Below are 21,446 nucleotides of genomic sequence, written 5' to 3'. Positions count from 1 at the left end.
GTTCCAGAAACCTTTCAGTGCTTGTTTCATACCAAGGAAATGCTTAATTTGAAAGAAATTTGCATTTTAGTGGTCTGTATTCCACAATTCAAACCGCCCGCCTCTGAGAACGGCCTTCTGGCATCGCATTTGCCATGCCCGCCCTGCGCAGAAGACCAAGGGGCTTTAGCGGAGCCGAGCGGAGGGCAGCCCGGCGAAAACAGAACTTGCGAGGGCAGCCTGGCGAAAACAGAACTTGCGAGGGCAGCCCGGCGAAGACAGAACTTGCGTCGTTTTTTGTGATTAATTGTACTGATGCCTTACTACGTCATTGGGCTTGTGTTCCAGAATGTCCCACTGGTGGTGCAAATTGTGTCAGACATTTACCTTAATTTCTTGATTACTAAAGCAACGGTGTGTGTAGCAATTGACATTTTAGTCGTTCTCAAGCATTGACCTTTCTATCGACCTGTGGTATTCACAGGTCGTTAGTCCCTTCATTATACAGCGTGTGTGGTACCATCGGAAAGCAATGAAAGCTGTTGCAATATCCCTCGTAGCTCTGCTTGGGTCACTATGATGATACTTAAGGTCCTTCTTACTGTAGTTAGCCGTAGTCATTGACAATTTTGGCGCTTACAATACTAATGTATACTGCTTTTTGCCAAAAGCTGCTGTGGTCTAGTGGTTATGATGCTCAACTACTGGCCCAAAGGTCGTGGGATCGAATCCCGGCCACGGTGACTGCATATAAGTGGAGGCAAAATGCTAGAGGCCCATGTGCTTAGATATAGGTGCACGTGAGAGGGACCCTGAAACACTTTTTGAGCATGGTCAGAAAACGCTGCTGATTGGCAATCAAGGCTCATGAGAACATGTAAGCTAAACATTATGGCACAGAACACTGCCTGGAATTTACAATTAATTCTCAGTCGGCTAGAAATCGCTCGCTCTTCTCTCGACAAATGATGCCATAAACCCAAATGACCACGCTTTAAACTCAAAGTCCATGGCCATTGACTGATTTGAGCATCATGAGCTGCATAGTTCCCACGGCCGCCACGGGACGGTGTGACGTGTCCTCGCGATCCCACTAAAAGTAAGCTGCACGTTCAAAAAAGAAAGAAAAGAAAGCATTCATGGCCATGACGCGTGCATGACGTAACTTTCCCCCGTTCCATCCTTCCCTGCTTAGGTAATTCCAGCCCACTCGTCAGGACGAGAAAAGAGAAAAAGCGCTTACAGCATGCTACAAATCCCTGTAACTCTGCTCGTACTGGATGGATTATAAGAAATTTTGCGGCAGTTGATTCGTGAGGCAATAAACTTCGTTGATGAAGTTTCAAAGATTACTTGGAAAAGTGTTGCAGGGCCCCTTTAAAGAACCCCAGGTGGTTGAAATTTCCAGAGCCCTCCACTACGGCGTCTCATAATCATATCGTGGTTTTGGGTTTATTATAAAAAGAAAGGCTTGGTTCACAAACATATGTATAGTGTTCTCCAATAAATTTAAAATGCAAAATTTAGATCACGAACGCCAGAGCACTTTTATTGCATATGATGCTGCAGTGTCTTTTTTTGTTCTGTTTTGGTTCCTCGCTAGTTTCTGTACGTTCTGTGCTATTTCTTCCACTGTGGTGTCATTTTTGTTCATATGCAAACTCCCAATATGTTGCAGTGTCATAAGCTGATCAATCCTGCTTTTCTCTTTCACATAATTTTCATGACTACAGTACTTAAAAAAATAAAAAAGAGCATGAAAACCCTAGTGGTCAGTTTCACAAGTGGCGTCTGATTGCAATTTCTAGCATGTGCTTCATTCCTAGTTGTCATTGCAGGTGATGCACCAGTGAATGGGGATGAGAAGCTGAGGTCAGCTGAGAGTGGCGACGTTTCAGCAGCATCACGCAGCAGCAAAGAGGTTCATAATTGATTTTTATGTGTCCAATTTCTCCATGCTTTTGTTGTCGATGTTGCAACAACAGCACAAAACTGTATCTGCCTTGTGGAACCTTAGTTCTTGCATCTAAAAGTTCCTTTGTCTGCTATAAAAACTTCATCAGTTGGCTTATTGGGGGTGGTTCTTTACTGCAGCTTTCGTCTGTGCAACAATTAGGCCTTTAACTCTCACAAAAGGGGTAATAACAGTTGTATGTAGCACTCATACAGGCTTCATATGCTAACCTCCTGATACAGCTGCCCTTTAATAACTCCCTCATTAGGCAAAGTATCTATAATTTTAATCTATAATTTGATCCTAATTTAACATTCTAAAGGCAATATAGAAACTGCACTGGGAAAGCACAAAGGAACTATTCCTACGATGCACCTTTATGTCTTGCCCAGTTGTTCATTAGTTGGTCATTTTTCCGCAGTAAAGCACACGTTTTTGTTAACATCTCATTAAAATGTGTAATCACATCAGGTTCTGGCTTGTTCATGCAAGAAAGAGGCGTTTGTGGGATAGATGCTTTTGAAATTGCAGCACTTCATCAAGGCTATCTCTTGCACAATCAATTTATTGACGAGCTGTCGATTTTCCTCTGCATTTTCATTTGCCCTTGTGCATGTGTCCCAAGTTTCTGAATGGCTTTGCGAGCTAGCTTTATGGGACTTCATTTCCTCTTTCAGTGTTGTTTCAGCAGCAGTTAGTGTGAATGAAACCGGTCGTTGCAAAGACATGTTTTTCCCTTTATTTTCCAGTAAATAAACAGAACAGCCAGTTAATTGGTTGGTTTTGTATTTGTATTTGGGTAACGATGACTTCTTATTGTAAAGTGCCTTTTATTGTATTTCGAACACTTGCAAGGCAGGCTGCCTGGTCATGTATGCAGTCACCAGCCGCACCACTTTGCTTTCCTCATCTTCGTGCACTTATCCAGACACTAATATACGATATTTCTGTTAATCATAACCAAAATATTGCATCCAAAAATGTTGTTACAAATTGCAGGTGTTTATTGCAACACTCATTTTGACTTGGTGCAATAGGTTTGCAATGCCAGAAGCATGGTGGAAGTTGTTGCTGTATCTTAGCATAAATTCTGTCGGTGGCTTCGTGATGGACGATTGACCTGTCACCTCACAGTGAGCTCACTGAAGAAAAAGTAATCTGGCTTTGCTTGTGGTAGCGAAAAGCATATCTCTGATGGAGACACAGGTTGTCCACCGCAGCTCTGGTATGAAGGAAGCCGTGAGCCTTTGCAAAATTGTTGAGCTGTCATGCCGAATAGGTAGTTCTGGGCAGGCACTCCTTCCCAATCCTGTAACATTGGCAAAAACTTTGAGCAAATGAAATAGAAATACCTCCAGCAAATTTTTGTGGCAAAGGTACTTTTTACATATTCATTTCTATGAGCAGCGAATTAGGAATCAAAAATTTTTGTTAAGGTGGAAATTTCATTGTAGTTGTGTTCAGCTCTATTTTTCTGCTCCCTTGAGATTCTGTACACAAGGAATACTGCTGTACTTGCACTCAGAGCGCACTTGAAGAGGACACGTCAGTTAGTTGCAACATACTATTGTTTGCACTGGTCCTTTTTAATTGTATGTGTATTCTTGAAGAAAGCCTCCCCCCCCCCAGATTACCTTAAAATTACACATCCTTCTGTTAGCATAATATAGCAGTGCTACTCTTAAATGAGGTGCATTGGCTTGATGTGGTAATTCTCTTAGAGCCCTAAATGTTAAATATTGGTGAACGTATAAAGCCTGAAGCAGGTTATCAATTGGCCGCATCAAGCTATTCCCAACAGCCACACAGATGTAGCAGCCAACGTAAGAGACATTGACATGAGTATTATTCATTCATTCACAGGGTATTTTGAGAGCACCACTTATGTACCACGCTTGCAGGGCGGTGCATCAGCTGTCTTAAAATAGCATTGATTTGTTTAATTAATATATAACAAAAATTCTAATGGAAATGGTGTTCTTTTCTCTCCAGGTGATTAACAAATGGAGTGCATTACCACTAAAGTAGAGTATGCCTCCAAGTTTTTCACTCTCATGGAAGATACTCTTTCTCGCTGTTTTTCTTCTTACTAAAATGTTAACTAATATTAGTCTTGCAGCTATTTTTAATGTAACCTCTCTACAACTATGCCTTTTGTTTGGTGCTGTAGGTTTGTCTAATGAATAAATAAATAGGGCACCTCAAACAGATGAAACTGCCGATCTTTTCAAATCTGCTGTCGGTGATTTCGAGCCAGGGAACATTGGCAAAAGTTAAAGAAAAATGAACTGGTGCACTTGCCTGCCTGTCTCTGTCTGTGAATTGTATTTCCAAGCGATAAAATATTCAAGGGAGAAGCCAGGAACAGACTGCATGTGAACTTATGGTGGCATATATAGAAGACAGGTGAAGACTGCTAGCAATACCTCCACAAGGCTGTTACAGCACATGCCATTGTTTGTGTTTACCGTCTTTGTGTGTGTCCTCACTTATCGTTCGGCATGTCATGCAGTTCTGCATACTAGTGCTTAGCTTTTCATTGAGCAAAACTTGTTTTGGTATCATGGCAAATTGACTGTACATTTATTGCTGTCCCTGAAGACGAGTCTTGTCCAGATGTTGGCTGCAGCAGCATTCCTTGTTCAACAACTTTTCATCACTTTCAAGCCTTTTGTCTTAGTGATATCTTCCATCTTGATAGCTGTCGTATAAACACCCCCTTCAAGTTTATCATAGATGTTAAGTATTGCCTGACAGCACATTCTGAGGCCACTAAATGCCGCAGTACAGTTAGCATTTCTATGCTCTGTGAGCTGTTACTACTGCCAGCACAGCCTTTCTCCAAGTGACAAGGAAGGAAAGATAAAAATCTGACCTCTCATGGCCTTCACTGAAGATTGCTCAGTGGTAGAGATTTGTTTGCTTTCTATAAAAGGACAATTTATTGAATTTGAGGTGATGATATGACACACAGGGCTTGTGCTTCTCAAACAGTGGGTCATTGTGCGATGCCTTTTTCTTATATCAACCTTGTATGGCTCTTCAGTATGTGTGTTCACACACTCTTGTGGATATAATCACTTGTACATAGCTGTAGTGTGTATGCTCTAATGTGTATTGGCACAAAATTTGCTTGCCTAGGTTTATTTTTCGTGCAGGCTCTCAGATAGAGAGACTGTGGTGTTGAAAGCAGCTGAGGTGCCATTATGAAGCAGTGTAATTACATTCAGATGCTACAAGGTGAACTGTGTTGTGTGTTCATCCTTTAAAAAACTTTGGCTCATAGACTAGTTAGCACTGATAGGCATGCCTGCGGCATTCTGGTCTTTCTCAGCAGAGCTCGCCAGTGAAGGACGTCGAGGGTGAGTCACCCAAGAAGGACAAGAAGAAGAAAAAGGGGGGATTGCGGACGCCCTCATTTCTCAAGAAGAAGAAGCACCGTAAGGAGAAGGAGGACAAAGAGAAGGCTGCCTCAGAGTGGCAGAACCGAAGCCAGTAGCCCCCATCCATTTGCAAGTGAGCCTGCTTACCTATGTCACCTAGTTGCAGCACATTCATGTTTTGTCTACAATTTTTATTTTTTCAGTGCCCTCAGTTGCTGCTGGTAGTTTGGTGTGAGTGTGCTTCAAACAGGTGTGGAACTAAGGAAAAGTTCTGTCCCTGTATTTGAACCGTACAATGCACCATCCTTGTGCTGGCTTTATGGAGAGTGACACGCTCTTTGGCATGGTTGACCTGCATTAAAATTTCTCTCCATTGCTAATGCACCAGTGTGCCAACATACTATTTAAAAATTTTTGTCAAATATTCATTACAAAGGTTGCTTTCCAGCTTATTGTCCTCTTAGTGAAGGTGTGTAGACAGGGGAGAATGTCATTGACGTCAGGATGACTGTACTTGTGCTGAAAAGTTAGTACCATGTTCTTGCCATTTGGTATGCTTAGTGGTTAAAGTGTTCTGCTACAAAGCTCATTATTATGTGGTTAATCCCAGCCACATCATTTCAAAGTGGTCAAAATGCAAAAACATGCATTTATTTAGGTTTAGGTACACAATGAAGAACCTCTGGTGGTCATAATCACTTTGGAGTCTCCCAATGTGACCTGTCTCATGATCTCATCATGATTTTGGCATGTGCAACTCTGGAATATATTTTGGGAATAAGGTGGGAGAGGCATGTTGATATTAATGGGGAATGATAGCAAAAGTAAGCAGTGCTTGCAAAGGGCCTAGTTAATGTAGTTTGATCATTTTGTTGCACTGTGGCCGGCCCTCTGACACATCTAGTGGGGGAAATAGAACACACTAGGAGTTGTATACTTCACTTGTGTGTTCCTTGTTTTCCACTAACTGAGTGTGTCGTGGTGCCTGTCACAGTGCAACAGAAGTATGAATGGTAGCACTTCTATTCCTTAGTTGTAGGTCTTGTGTAATCTTCGTGGCCAATTTATATAGTTGGGAGGTAGCTATTGGGCTTCACTTCACTAGAACAATCAGGAAAGTATTAAAAAAATTAAGGCATGTCTACACAAATATCTTTTGTTGTGTTAGTGCAATACATAACTCATTTGTCATGTTCAAGAAGTCATGTGCTCATTGGTTCATGTGGTTCAAAGAGCACATCTTTATAAATTTGAAAATATTTTTCAGGGTGTGAACAGGTTCTTGAAACCATTGAAAACCCTTGAAATTGAAAAGTGCATTTTCAAGGCCCTTGAACGTCTTGGAAATTTTTTTTGTCCGTGAAAGCCATTGAATTTTTTGGCAAATGCGATACAATATTGACCATGTGGCCTGCTTTCTTTGGTTTATAAGTTCTCATCTGGTAAACTCTTCATCTGTTGCGCATGTTCTGCTTTGTGTGACATGTCAGGAACTCGAAACCACACAGTTAACAGAGCCAGAGCCATGTATTGGCACTCACTGATGGCTACCCTCTCGTGTTTACCCTGCCTTCTTCACACCTCGTCCGGTCATTCGTTTAATTTCCCCACCTGTTAGTCAGCCTTCTTCATCGTCATTTCGCTCAACTTAACTCCTGACAACTAGATACCACCTCCAGCACTTATGCTACTTTTTCTCCTTTGTCTCTCTGCCAGGTAGCCACAAACATTTTGTTTGTGGCTTTTGGGTTGTACACACATGCTGTGTCGAACCTGTTTTCTCTGTAACCTAAAAGAAAGGTGCACGTGACATGCTTATTAGCAGCGTAGTCCAGAATTCAATTCACGGGCATCTACAGCTAGCACATTATAACACACAGAATCATCTACACCAAACATTCGTAGTGATGCAGAAACAATCTGCACCTCACTATTGGACTGAAGATGATCTTTGTACCTAGCCAACCCATCTAATACGAGTGTATTTTGGTCTTTGGCCAGCTGGAGCTAGAGTACATTCAGCTTCCTTTTTAATTTGCTTCCTCATCCTTCGCTGTTTCATGTGGTGCTGTATTTTTCTGTTTTTCATCAGCCCCCATCATGGCTTTTGCAGGCTTTCACAAGCTTTATGCAGAACAACATGCACTTGAAGTAAGTAGGGGCAGGTCTTGTGCAGGAGGTGCAGTGTGTCACATATGAAAGGACTGGATATGCATCATGAAATTCAGTAGAATATACTGGGTGCACAAAGTATTTGAGGACATAGGATGAATTTAGAAATAGCAAAAGTACTGTGTAATCTAATCAAATAGGATAATTCGAAGGTAAGATCAATTAACAAGGCAAAAGAAGTCATGGGAGATTTTCAAACTGAATGTTGTCGCTCACACACAAGGAAAGCGCCTAACAGTGGGGCAAGACATACAAAAAAAGATGGAAGGAATGCGTTGTACATCTGATAAAAAAAAAAATCAAACTGAGAAAGAGCATTTCATAGACTTCGAGTATGAAATAGAACCAACACTCTTAGAAAATGAATTAAGATTGGCTGTACAGCAACCACCTCCTGATAAAGCAAGTGGACCAGACAGCATCCCTATAGAATTTAAGGCACTCTGACCGGAATCAGTCAAGGTAATCGCTAAACTATGTCAACAAATTTGGAACACAGCAGAATGGCCAGTAGACAGGAAGACCTCTCTTTATTGCACTGTATAAAAACAGTGATGCAGTAGAATGCTAAAACTATAAAACCTACTCACAATTAGTCTCACAACTACTACTAAAAGTATTACATAAAAGGCTGGAACCATACGTGGAGAGAGAAGGACTGCGACAGAGCAAGCAGGTTTCAGAAAAGGGCGTAGTATGAGAGAACACATTGCGAAAATGAGATGTTTGCTGTAAAGAATACGGAAAGTCTTTGTATTACTGTTTCGTGGATTGTACCGAGGGTATCGACTCTGTTGACCACTTTCTTTTGGTGTATTCTTCACTTGGTGTATTCTTTCACTAACATAGTCTGTGTTTAAGTCAATTAACTTAAACACAGAGTACGTTCTCAGAAACTGCGACCTTGAAAACTGGGATATGGGAGTGAAAATTGGAGGTACAAAGGCAACTAACTTGCTATATGCAGACGGCACCACATTAGTAACAGGAAGCACACAGGGCTTTAAAGGCGTACTGACACAAATCTTAAATATTTTCGAATTGTTGCTCTAAATAAAAGCACTGGTGTCGAGGACGCTAGAAAGGGTATTGTGGTGCCTGGGAATGCATTGAATATATTCTTAATACCGCTACCTTTAAAAAGCACTTTCGGTTTTGATATCGAGGGGGCAGCTTCTCAGTGACATGTCGTCACAGTGTGACGTCGCGGGGAGACAGCAGCTCACGACGTACTAGCGGCAGATCTATCATCTGCTGGTGGTGCACGCAAACAACGATCAGCGAATTGTTGTTCAGCAACCCCAACAGTGATTTCTACGGTTTAGGCTGCGTGCAGGACGCAGATTTTGCAAACTCGGTGGAGCTGTGCTGACTCGTCGGGATAATGTCCATTGTGGTGGGGCTGGCTTGCAGATGAGCAGTGACGAAAACTTTAAAATCAAAGTAAATGTTTTGTGCCTGTTGTCTCACTCTGGTATGGAGAGTGTTAGCACTGCATACCAAGAAAACGAAAAATGTCCCTATTGCGATGTCACAAAATCGTGTCAGTACTCCTTTAAAGGGACACTAAAGAGCAAAACGATTTTTCTCGCATAAGTAAAGTAGTCTTCCATGATACCAAAAACACCACGCTTGCTGCGAGAAGACGCTTAATAAGCGAGAAAAACGCGCAAAAAGAAAATACAGGTGGCGACGCCACTTTGGAATTCCCGCACCATTTGCCGTGACATCACATATTTTTGACGGCGCTTGCTTGGGCCTACGTAGTTCCTAAACGGTTAAATCGAAGTACATTGTCCTCTGAGGGTGCCAGAGACTTGACATAATGAGTTTGTGGAAATTTCGTCGAGCCAGTGGCACCAAAATACGCTAAATGCTCTTATTTTACGTCACAAATTACAAAGTTCGGCGTGAAATTTAAAAATGATACTTTGAACTTGGTTTTCTGATCTAATAATAAACCTATTATTGTGAAATAAACTACACGAGTTCTCCGAGCCCACTTTATCAACCTAAACCAATTCATTGTTTCTATTTAGTGTCCCTTTAAAACTCTCATTCTGAACGGAAAAGAAGAAATTGAAAAGGGTGGTCTTTCTTTATGAAAGAAAAAAAAAAGACTACGGTTGTGACAGGCCAAGCCCAGAAAATTCAGATAAATTACAATGTAATAGATGTTGTAGAACTCTAGGTTTTCCTAGGATCCAGAATAGAGACTTTGTTGTAGCTCTACGGCTGCATTTTCGATGGAGGCGAAAATGCTTGAGGCCCGTATACCTAGATTTAGGTGCCTGTTAAAAAACCCCAGGTGGTCAAAATTTCCGGAGCCCTCCACTACAGCATCTTTCATAATCATATCGTGGTTTTGGGACGTTAACCCTATCAATTAAAAAAATTATTGGTTGTAGCTCTACAACAGAACTACAGTGAAGTTTTTGAAAACAGAGTAGGTATTGTGTGAACTTTCAAAGATTATGAAGAGCAAAGTTGTCTGAAGACGTCAGCCTCAAAGCCAAAGTTTGTCTGGTAATGTCCTGATCTTTCCCATAATAATATATGGGTGCGAGTTGTGGACTCTGCAGAAATATGAAAGAAGGCTAGATTGCTCTGAGCGACGGTACTGCCGTACAGTTCTAGGAATCCTATGGACTGCCAAATGAACAAATATCTGTCATAAGAAAAATCAATCCTGAATCTTCTTTCGAAGCAAAAGTAATGAAACTAAAAATTTCATATTTTGGTCATGTCATGCAAGCTAACAGTTCACTGGAGTGAAAATTGATATTAGCCAAAGTGGAAGGTAAGAGGAAACAGTGCCACCCATGCACAAGATGGTTAGATGGTATTCTGGAGGCCACTGGAAAACGCCTGGGTAAGCTTAAAGGGGTACTGACACCTTTTTTCGAAGGCGAGTTTACTGTGCCATACATATCTCCTGTATGCAGAGACGGCTCTGAGCAAGTTTGAAGCTCAGAAAAGTCTGATAAGGTATTTTAATTTGATATTAAAGTCAATTTTTCCATGGCGCACCTACTGACATCGACACTAGCTTGACATCAGGCTACAGTACAAATTCTGGTGACTTCACGCAGCAGTCTGGCTAGTTGCGATGACATTAGGTACCAAAACTTCCAAGATGGCCGCTTGTGCGTCATAAAAACTTCCAAAATGGCCGCTTGTGCATCACCAACGGAGCCACGTTACGGAGCGGCCGCGGAAACGTCACTGTATATTGTGCGAGCACGTGACAAGAAGCTCATACCGTGTTGTGACGTCAGGGTACAGTAGGAACCGAAACTAGCTTTTAAAAACATACTGTAATTACTTTTTCAGGGCGAAGTCGCGCTTAGCACTACCTTTTCTAGGCTCTTGAGGGCTTGAACTTTCATTTGACGCAAAAAAACGACAACTCAAAATATTCATGTCAGTACCCCTTTAAAATACTTGTTAGGTCTTTCTTGCTATCATTTATTCAGTCTCACCTGGAGTCGCAAGCAACTCGATGGTGAGACCATGACTATGAATAGTCTTACCTTGTCGTTAGGACAATATTTCATATAGTAATCTATTCAGACTTTTACCCTTTCTTTTTCCTTTCTTTTTTTTTCCAGTTTTATACAATATTGGTAAATAAAACATACTGAGCCTCAGTTTCTGTATTCTGCTTCGATAGCTGGTACAGTGCTTAGCAAATGAAATGTGATACTCTGAGCGCGTGGCCATCGGCAGTTTTGTCGCCACCAGTGAGCGTTCGTGAAAGTAAGCTGGTGCATTGTGGGTGGTATACACTGAGGGCGAGCAGGTTGGTGATGTAGGGAGTAGAGCACTGCCCAGCACTCAAAGTTTACCTGCCTGTACCCGGCCCGGTGACTCAAAGAGAGACCCAGGCCCGGCCAGAACCCGAGAAAAAATTTCACTTACCCGGCCCGGCCCGACCGCAAATCGGGCCCGACAGGGGCCCGAGCCATTAATCTAGGTGGTGTTGCCCGAACATTGAATCGACAGCAAGGCGTTTTAAGTAGCAAATATCTACGTTTTGTTGGCACATGCTTCGCTAACAAGTATGCTTTAACCTACGGTAATTCCTTGTACAAAAGGGCCTCACGGTGGTAACAGTTGACCGGACACACTGGGCACAATGAACGGTTATTCGGCAGCGGTATACTGTAGCTATTTTTTCTGCAAATACAATGGGAATCATCAAGAGCGTTTGGTAGCAGATACTGTAGCAAGAAAAGTGATTTGCAGCATGAGTTATCGGGGAGCGCAACAAGAACAGAGGAGACAGGGAACAGAACGCTCTCTTCACTTTGTTTTTGTTGCACTCTCTATTGAAATTTAAAGCATGCTCTACCAACAAACACAGTTGTGCACCCTTCTGAATATGTAGCACCTGTCTTCAGCATAGTAGCACCTTGCCACTTGCCACAGCAAGAGAAATATAGGGAAAAAGCCAAATTATTGCCTTTGTTGTAAATACACTAACCTAAATAAAAATTATAACAAACCTCATGCACCACGTGTACTTCTCGAAATACGTATTAACAGCCGAAAGGCAGAAGAAAACTGTTTGTCATGGCTTTTTTTTTTCCCCTATATTACACCACTGCTATTGTATACTACAGTCTATCAGTGTTTTGTGGCATAGTTTACAGTTTATTTTTTCACATGTTATTGTGCAAAAAGTCAAATTATCAAGAGATTCCGGCTTTAAGCACGTCATGCGTTGTTGCATCACATATTATGCCGCGCATAAATTTCTTGCACCGCTTGTGCTAGCCGCAGGGGCGCACAAAATCTGCATTGCTAATTGTGTACGCGGCGGCAGTCATTGTTCTTAGACTTCCACCACTGGAGCATATTCCGGACGTTTCTGTGGACCTCTGCAGAAGGAACATAGCTCCTCTTTGAGGGCTTCTCCTTGCAGGTTTCAGCAGTGTATGTTATGCACAGTTTATACCATGGTCTTTTTCTTTTTTTCCATATTATAATGGTGTATGCCTTCCTAACGATATTGTTCCGGTAGAAGGTGGTGTACGGACTACACGGGTAGGCCTGGCAGGAGGTGGACGAAGAGATTTCAATCTATCTTCAGGGTTCATTCCAGTTTGGTAATAAAAGGCGCGAATAAGCTTCTCGACGCTTACTCATTAGACGCATATGATAGGTAAGGGGCACGGAATTCGTGATTGTCTCTTTTTTTTTCAAGCCAGATATTTCATCCAGCAGATATACTTTGCCCCACACTTTTGTTTAAAGGACTTATGCTATTTCTGCACATTCAAACGCTGTTGCTGCATTATCCTGTAGCTCTCACTCCATATAGACCTACTCCATGTTTGTAAACAGTGGTAGACGCCGGCGATATATTTAGGGCCCTTGTAGCGACATCATGGCGTGTAGGCTCCGCCCACCCGGCCCAGGATGGATGGATGCTATGAGCGTCCCCTTTATAACGGGGCATTGACATGTTTGCCACCAGTCTCGACAAATTAAAAAAAACTTTTTTCCTTTTTCTTCCCTCCCCCCCCCCTTTCCTTTTTTTATTTAGGTTGGCGTAATGCCTTGTCTACTACAATTAAATCAATCTTACTGTAGAAAAAAACAAATTCATAGCCCAGTTCTCTGCCACTTACAGCAAAATGTCCTTACTTTTCCCACTAATTATTTTTGTCCTTTCTCTCTAGTTTTCTAGAGAGAAAGGACAGGAGAGACTCTCCTTAGTTGTTTTTGAACCAAATTTGATAAGAATAGGCATGCTTGTTTAGTTTCTTCTTTCGATTCTAAAGATGCAGTTATTTTTCTCTGGGTTCATTATTTCATTATATAATTAAGAAGACAATATCTTGTTCTTACTGCAGTAGACAAATAACCACCTCACAGAAATATGCAAATGAAATACGCATCAATAGGAGAAAGCAAAAGGCTCACAACAAAGGAAGCACTTTTATAATTGCATCAATATTCCTTACTTTACAGTACATTAAACTCCATTGTTTTGAACATGGCCATGCATTGGTCCTACAAAAGGGAGATTTTGAAAAACCTAAAATCAATCTAATTAAACTTTGCTTGCTATGTTGTGTGCTCCAAACCCTTAGCTTCATGCCACAAAAAGAATTTTTGTTCTATCTCTGATAGCCACTGATATATCACAGTAAACGTCTTGCTGGGTGTGCAAAATTAGTATTTTGAGAAAATGAAGAATACAAACAAATGTGACATTTCGTTGTGGGGCTGCACAAATGTGTGTGCACATGCACACTCGCAAAACATTAGTTGGCTACAATTAGTAGACCCTCAAGGCAGTGAAATGCAGGCATGGCATCATTGAATATGTTGTTTTAGCGTCAACACAGGCAAAAAATAGGGTGTTCTACATATTTTGAAATTGATGTTACAGATGAAATATTAAACCTCAGAGACAGGAAACTTTGCAGATAAGGAGAGTAATAGATGCAGTTTCCAAAAATGCTGTTTTCGAAAAATCGATTTTTTGATGACTTTTTTTGTCTAAAGACCCATGTCCCCCCCTTAACTAGATGCTGTGGACAAGGCAGTTGCGTACGTGTCAGGTCCACCAATCGCGGATCTCTCTGTTTGCTCAAGTCGAGACCGCGAAATGCGTACAGCCCATAAACTAGCAAGATTCCAGAGCCTTTCCTGCTGTGGCGGTGCTGCGGAAGGGCACTCGCCACCACACTTCTATTTCATTGTAACCATATCTCAGAGTTTCGCTGAGTACATTCTAGACACTGCGCATCTGGGCGAAGGCTGGCCGCGAGAAGCGCTCGCCACCGTGCCGAAAGAAGGCGAGGGAAAAGGTACAGTCTCAATGGAAAAAGATTGCCAATAGTGAACGGCGGCGGGAGCCGCGGCGCTGCACAAGCACTCCAATAACGAGACTGTCGAGCACATTCATTTTCCATAGGAGGGGTGGCCGGCAGACCGGTGGTAAGTAAGCGGCCCCCATTGTGCTTTGCACTCTCGATATCTGTGTGCTTGGGAGAAACAGCGCTGCGTGTCGCAATCTTTCCGCTCTGGCCACTGTTCAGTTCATTTGCAGTAATCGTTTCCGTTGAGCCTAGCCAGAACTTTTGCGTCTCCTTCTTGGCCCCCGCATTTTGTACGCTACGCCGTCTGCCGTGGGGGTTGCGTGTTTCCAGAGTTCAGTTAGAAGGTCGATGACGGCGTCAAAATCAAAGAAGTGCTTGCAAGTGTTTCTGGACTCATACACAGCTGAGTTTCCGTCCTTTGTGACTTCGCGGAAAGGTGACAAGTACGGATTCTGTACCACGTGCGCCTGTGAACTGCCAGATGCCTTCACAAGTAAAGAAGTTTGGTTCATGCAGCTCAAAACAAACATCCTTACCCTTTTCTGATGTCAATCTCCAGTCTCAGTAATTTCCGCTATGCAAAAAGAAAAAAGAACCACTCCCCCCGCTGCGGTCTCCTGAATTTTCATGCTGTGAGGTTGGCAGGTATGGGTGTGTCATCGCAGCCGCAGACGATTTGGAGAAGCATAGTCGAAGTCATCCTGTTCGCTGCTACGTTAAAAGGGGAGACGCGGGTCTTGGAACGGTCAAAAATGGTCAAAAAATCGATTTTTCGCAAAGCTTATTTTCGAGGCGTTTGTACTTCTGAGCACCTACTCTCAAATTGCTAACGCTAAATTCGGTCGGGAAACGCGATAAAATCGGCTTTCAAAGCACCCCGGCAGCACTAAAATGTCCCCAAAAGGACGAAATTTGTTCGAACTTCCCGCGCGCGCCATGAGCGTTGCAGCGGGCCGAGCGCCGCCATCTTGGGCTAGATTTGAAGCTGTTTTCTTTGTGCACATTTTGCGCCATCTCAAAATGGCGTCGCTCAAGCAGAACGGCCGCCGTCGCGGGTTTTCTGAAGGTCGTTTCCAGGCCACTGATTGGCTCTCACGCGGCGCGCTTTTCAAGCGCGCCTTTCCGAGTCTCCCATTGGCTGGCGCGACCGACACGTCATTTTTTTTTTCTTTGTGTTTGGTTCTCCGCCGTGGCTGTCCGTTTGTGTGCGCCTGCTTTTGCGATCGTGCGTGTTTCTCGACGGACCGTGTCTCTACTTTGTGCCGGTAGTTTTTCCACGCGATCGAGATGCCTGGAGACTCTCGTCTGAAACCATCGACGCAACGAGCTTTTGGAAGCCGTAAAAAACGGGCTTGGAACAAGAAGGCGCCGGCTACAAGTGCACCGTCGGCAGCGGAGTTGGAGTCGCGGCCGGACCCTTTGGACCTGCCGGGAACTTCAACTGACGACACCGTGGGACCAAGTTCGACTAGCGAAACACTTCGGGTTGATGCCGCGTACTACTCAACGGCGGAGCAGGCGCAGCGAGTTGAGAGATCGGCGCAAACGAAGACCGTTCTGTCTGGAAAGTCGGCTACCCAGCGCAAGTTCGACCTTCTTGGAGTAAGCGCGGAGTGCCAGACCGGTGACGCCGGGACCGATTTTTTGCTCGTCGATATGAAAGTTTTGAATAACTTTTTTGCACAAGCGAAGTGCGACAAATGCGACGCAAAAAGTCTCAGCGTGAGGAAGGCAACGGACAAGGAGTACGGCCTTGCGGTAAAGCTTATTTTTTCTTGCAGCAGTTGTGATTTCGAGAAGAAGCAATTTTCTTCTCCGAGAGTGAGCGGAACTGCCACCATCACTCCCTTCGAAGTCAACATGAGGGCCATGAAGGGGATACAGATGATAGGCAAAGGTGTTACTGCCCTTTCGGACTTTTGTGCGTGTATGAACCTTTCGCACCGAGGCTTGCACCACAAGACGTTTCAGGGACACCTAAAAAGTTTAGTGAAAGCCTGCGAAAACACAGCGACTGAAAGTGAAGCTGCTAGTGTGGCAGTAATAAAAGAGCTGTATACAGACTTCCTGAACCCCATAGGGAACATCGATGTTGTGTTCGACGGCTCATGGATGACGCGAGGTCGGAGCTCACACATAGGTGTGGGCTGCATCATTGAGCTCTACACTGGCCTTGTAATTGACCATGTTGTTTACTCAAACTTTTGTCTCGGCTGTGCCCTGGGACCACAGCCGCAAGGCGAAGGGTACACCGACTGGCTGGCAACCCACGAGTGCCAACGAAACATCGAATGCAACTCTGGCCGCATGGAAGTAGAGGCTGCGCTGACCATGTTTCAGAGGTCCTGGGCCAAGCATGGTCTGCGCTACACGACTGTGCTCTCTGATGGAGACAGCCGCACTTTTCATGCCTTGTCCGAAGCCGAGGTGTACGGCTTTATCCAAATAGACAAAAAGGACTGCATCAACCATGTCCACAAGCGAATGGGTGCAGCTTTACGGAACCTTGTGGACAAAAAGAAGGCTCAGGGTGAGTCTCTTGGGGGTAGAGGAAAGCTCACACAAGAGAAGATCAAGAAGATCGCGAATTACTACGGATATGCCCTGAGGAGCAATATCAATGACGTGCCAGCTATGAAGAGGGCAGTCGAAGCTACACTGCTGCACATGACATCGACAGATGATGCACCAAAGCACTCAAAGTGCCCCGAGGGTGCTAGCTCTTGGTGCAAGTACAATAGAGCCTTGGCCAATGGGGAGAGTCCACCTTCACACAAGAATGCCCTGCCGGCTTGTGTTGGGGCTGCTCTGGAGCCAGTCTTTGCGAGGCTCAGTGATGAGAGCCTGCTGGCACGGTGCTGTGAAGGGAAGACCCAGAACGCGAGTGAGAGTCTTCATTCGGTCATCTGGACCCAAACTTCAAAGAATGGGAACGCTTCGCTGGAAAGTGTGAAGCGAGCTGCCGCTGAGGCTGTTGCCATCTACAACCAAGGAAGAAGGGCAACCAACGAGTCCATTGCTGCAAGTTTGGGCTATATTGCTGGGGATTGCCTTGTTCGACGAAGCCTAGAAAAAGACTCTCTGCGTTTACGCAAGGCAAATGCAACTCATCTGAAGAGCACCAACACAAAAAAGACTCTTGCAAGGAGACACAAAACGGGTGCAACTGAAGATTACAGTCCTGGACTACTTTGAAGGTATTCTCTCAAGCATAGCAACCTATTACCCAGGGTAACATGCTGCCTAACATCTAGAAGGTTCTTCCTAAAGACTGAAAAGACATGAGCAGCCAGTCGCTTGAGCCTCATACCCCATGGCTTTTCCAGAACCCCCCAGCCGCTTGTCATGGTGGGGTTTTGATCATGCTTTGCACATTGGAAAATTTTTTTAGATATGATTCCTTGGGTGGAACAAGACACTTTCTGTTTTGTTTTGAAGGGAAACAGATGGGGAACATGTGAATAAAATTTATGGTTAAAGGTTCCTTTTAGAAATTTATACAGTGCGTGTCAATCTTCAAACGCGATTTTCTCAGCTTCACATTTTTTGCCAACTTGACCAGCCTTACGGATCTTTTCATTATGTTTTTGTAAGGTAATTTTGATAAATTTTATACCGTTGAATTCGTAAGAAATAGGACTGTGGAGCTATGCTATTTTTTTGTGGCTAAGATGAACATATGAAATTTTGTGAACAATAATGTGAGCTAATTGCATTTCAAGATTACACAATGTCAATACAATTGAAAGTTCTTATATGATGATATATCTCAGTGACAATATAAATAGCATAGCTCCACATGGCAGGTCTTTGGCTACAGCTGCATCTTAAACAGAACCTAAAAATACTGAGGGAAAGTGTCTTAATGACCCGTAAGAAATTACCTAATTAGATTTCACTTATGCTCTCACAATTTGATAACTAATTGAAGTACATGAAAACTAATTATATTTTTGAAAACAGGAGGAAGAAATACATATACACACCCAATTTCATTACAATATCTCCAATAATAAAACTTTTCGTTTCGAGACCAGTGTCTTTAATGAACAGTGCCCATGCAGAAACACATGCGCCGTGACCGAGTCACACCTTTAGTTCACGCGAGTTCGACGAAATCCTTTTGACGCGTCTAAGACTTCTGCAGTTATATCAACAATGGCAACTGTGAGAAATTATCCGCATATGACAGTGCTATCCAAAAAGTTAACGTGCTTTGAGGCAAACGTGCTCGCTATGCCTCCACACAAGGCTTATGCCAAAAAATGTGGTGTGGCACATTACAATGGCAATGCTTGACAAAGCTAATCCTTTCTGCTGTGTAAGCCACCCCGACACATAACTGATGAGCCAGCATCGCAGACAAGTTCTCGCGTTTTACAGCTGCGGCTAATTTCTTGCGACAGTCTTCGTAAATAGCTACTGAAAAAAAAAAAAAAAAAAAACTTATTCCATCATTCTTGTGCCATCATGCGCAAATAACCATGACACTGCTCATCGGTACACAGTTTTTTCTTCTTAGCACAACGGCATACAGTGCACGCACCAGCGAAAACACTGCAGCAACTGCGGTAGGCACAGCGGCTTATGCCTACCACGTGAAACTAAACACCCGACAACAGCGCCACCGCATTTTTGTGACGTATATCCTGTGGAATTCGTCTGTAGCAGAACGACGAAAGCTCAGATGTTAAGAATGTGGGCACACAAAGTAGGCTGTGTATGTCCATGTCACGTCACGTGACCAGTGGGAGCCATGACGGAACCATGGAAAAATAATGTGTTTTTATAGTGATTCTATGTAACGAGACTCCTCGTAGACCATTCGTATTAGTGTACTGCTGGAACTTTCAAGAACGTTTCCCGCTTTGGAGCTCTGCGATCACTCTTCCGATGATAAGTTATAGATATCAATTTATTATATTACATTTATTACTGCAATGACAAAATAACATTTAGGATATAATATAATAGTGAATGCAAATAACAAAGCACAGAATAGTGAGATGTTAACTATATAAGTGCCTGGTCTTTAATTTTAGCTCGCCCATGTTTCATAAACCAAGTAGCAGAAGCAAAAGAAGTTCAGTACTCGTCCCTCATAATGCTTCTCCAGATAGTTTGCCCACATAAAAAAACGTTTTTTCAAGATAAAATATGCCGAACATATATCTATGCACAATGTATGTGGAACAATTTGAAGAACTGAGCAATGTCCAAGCCCGGCCCGACCTTAAGCCCGGAGCTTTAGACCCGAGCCGGGCCGGGCTCGGGTTTTCGGGTAGCCCCGAGCCTGTGCAGTGCATTTATAGAAAGACTGCATCCAGCCAACAGTCCTTTGGTCTGTGGCTCACCGTGGCGTCGCCAGGATGCTGTAAGCCATAGTTTCTGCACCACGCTCGCTTTCCGCGCGGCGCTACTTCAAACGCACGTGTTGCAGTCGTAATTTCATGAGGGGCTCTTCATGCACGCCTGACAAGTGAATTTAATTCCACTTTTGGCGACGTGCTAGCTGCCGTAAAGCTCCTTACATGATTCTCTGGACCCATCTTTCTCGTTTTCCTGAGCATGCAATATGCTGCGAGCACCTTAAGTCTGCTCCGAAACATTACTTCACGGTAGCACGTCACCAAAAGTCAACATCAAACCATTTGACACACATGCACATCCAGCCACCTGTGAAAGTATGACAGCGGTGTGCTTCGAGCAGCGTAGCAGGCGAGTGCCGTATAAAACCACAGCTTGCAGCGCTACAGCGGCTCTTTCGTGAAACTCTGAACAACTGTCGGCCATATGCAGCCTCCATACGTCACCAACCCTCTCACCCTCAACGTATACCACAATGCACCAGCTTGCTTTCACAAACGCTCGCTGGCGAAGCAACAACCCCCACCAGCCACGTGCTCAGAGTGTCGCTTTTCATTTGCTGAGCTCTGTACATGTTTGGATCAGATAGTGTATGTTGATGTTGAGTAGTGTTTCTACAAGAGCAGCCTTTAGCATCCTTTTAGCATTTTGTGGCTATCTGTTATTCTCCCTCTCACTGATGCCCGCCATACATAGCAGTGTCCAGCTTTTTACATTTGTCACAGGCATCAACAACCGTATAATCTTGGGTGATGCAGATGAAGTCGGGGCAATGTAATTCATTACTTCAGGTGGCACCCGATAGCATCGTGCTCTGGCAAGTTTACTCTCGACTCTGCCACAATTGGAGGTTTAGTGTTTGGCATTCATCATGACTAACAGTATTATTTCTCTATGGCAGAGACCATGAATTTGGGACTGGCACCAAAAACTAAAATCATTAGTCATTGTGGAAGTTGACAAAGAGGACAATGTACGACTTCATGTCACATGGTTATTGTATATACGCATATCTCTTTCCTCTCCCCATCATCACCCCTCATCACTTTTTTTTTTCCTTTCCCTTTTTTCCTGTGCAGAGTAGCAGGCTAGAGCGCACTAGCTCAGGCCGACCTCTCTGCCTGCAAATAAAATTCTCCCTCTCTCTCCATCTTCTGCATCATACTGGAAACTGCTATCCTGGAATAAACGCACTATGTACGTGACAGAGGCATGGGTCTAGACAAAGTTGAGCAGCTAGACAATTAATACAAGTATGATAATCTTTATGGTGAAAGGGAAAATTTGTCAAACCATGTCCCCAGATTAGAGCACTGCACGGGCCTGATTTTTCGGCCCGGGCCTGTCGTTCCAGGCCTGAGCGTACATGACCGAACCCAGCCCAAGCCCGGCCCGGGCCCGTGGTTCGAAGCCCGGACGTTCATTACTAAACTTATCCAGGGCGCGCGTGTTCATGACCAGGCCCGGCCCTGGCCCGCTAAAGGATATTAGTTGTTGATGATGAGTATTAATGATGCCTTGCGCTTTGTAGCGGGCGATCGGACTGAAAATCTGGTGTGTACATGCATCGAAATGTTGCTTTGCCTGCAGTGGTAGCTCAGCTAAGCTGTTTCGTTGTTAAGTCCTAGGACAAGGGTGCGATTCCCGCGGCCACAGCGGCCGCATTTTGATGGGGGCGAAATGCAAGAACACCTGTGTACTTATCTTTAGGTGCACGTTAAAGAACTCCAGTTGGTAGAAATTAATCTGGTCCCC

General features: G+C 43.7%; 1 protein-coding gene across 15 annotated transcripts in view; it reads left to right on the top strand.

Moving 5' to 3' along the window:
- Positions 1 to 21,446, top strand: part of LOC119379276 (protein hu-li tai shao) — a 170,779-nt gene that overhangs the window by 144,706 nt on the left and 4,627 nt on the right. For 8 of the 15 annotated variants that reach the window (XM_037648529.2, XM_037648533.2, XM_037648540.2 and 5 more), the window contains 2 exons: positions 1,818 to 1,900; positions 5,268 to 5,449. In XM_037648529.2, coding sequence (XP_037504457.1) covers positions 1,818 to 1,900; positions 5,268 to 5,432 — 248 coding nt within the window. In that variant the 3' untranslated portion in view covers positions 5,433 to 5,449. The remainder of the gene's footprint in view (positions 1 to 1,817; positions 1,901 to 5,267; positions 5,450 to 21,446) is intronic. The other 7 variants (XM_037648541.2, XM_049411923.1, XM_037648536.2 and 4 more) reach the window with 1 other exon arrangement.

The sequence above is a fragment of the Rhipicephalus sanguineus genome, chromosome 1 (genome assembly GCF_013339695.2).
Source record: "Rhipicephalus sanguineus isolate Rsan-2018 chromosome 1, BIME_Rsan_1.4, whole genome shotgun sequence".
NCBI lineage: Eukaryota > Metazoa > Arthropoda > Arachnida > Ixodida > Ixodidae > Rhipicephalus > Rhipicephalus sanguineus.
Note: the sequence above shows the minus strand (reverse complement) of the source record. Positions and strands in the feature narration are given on the sequence as shown.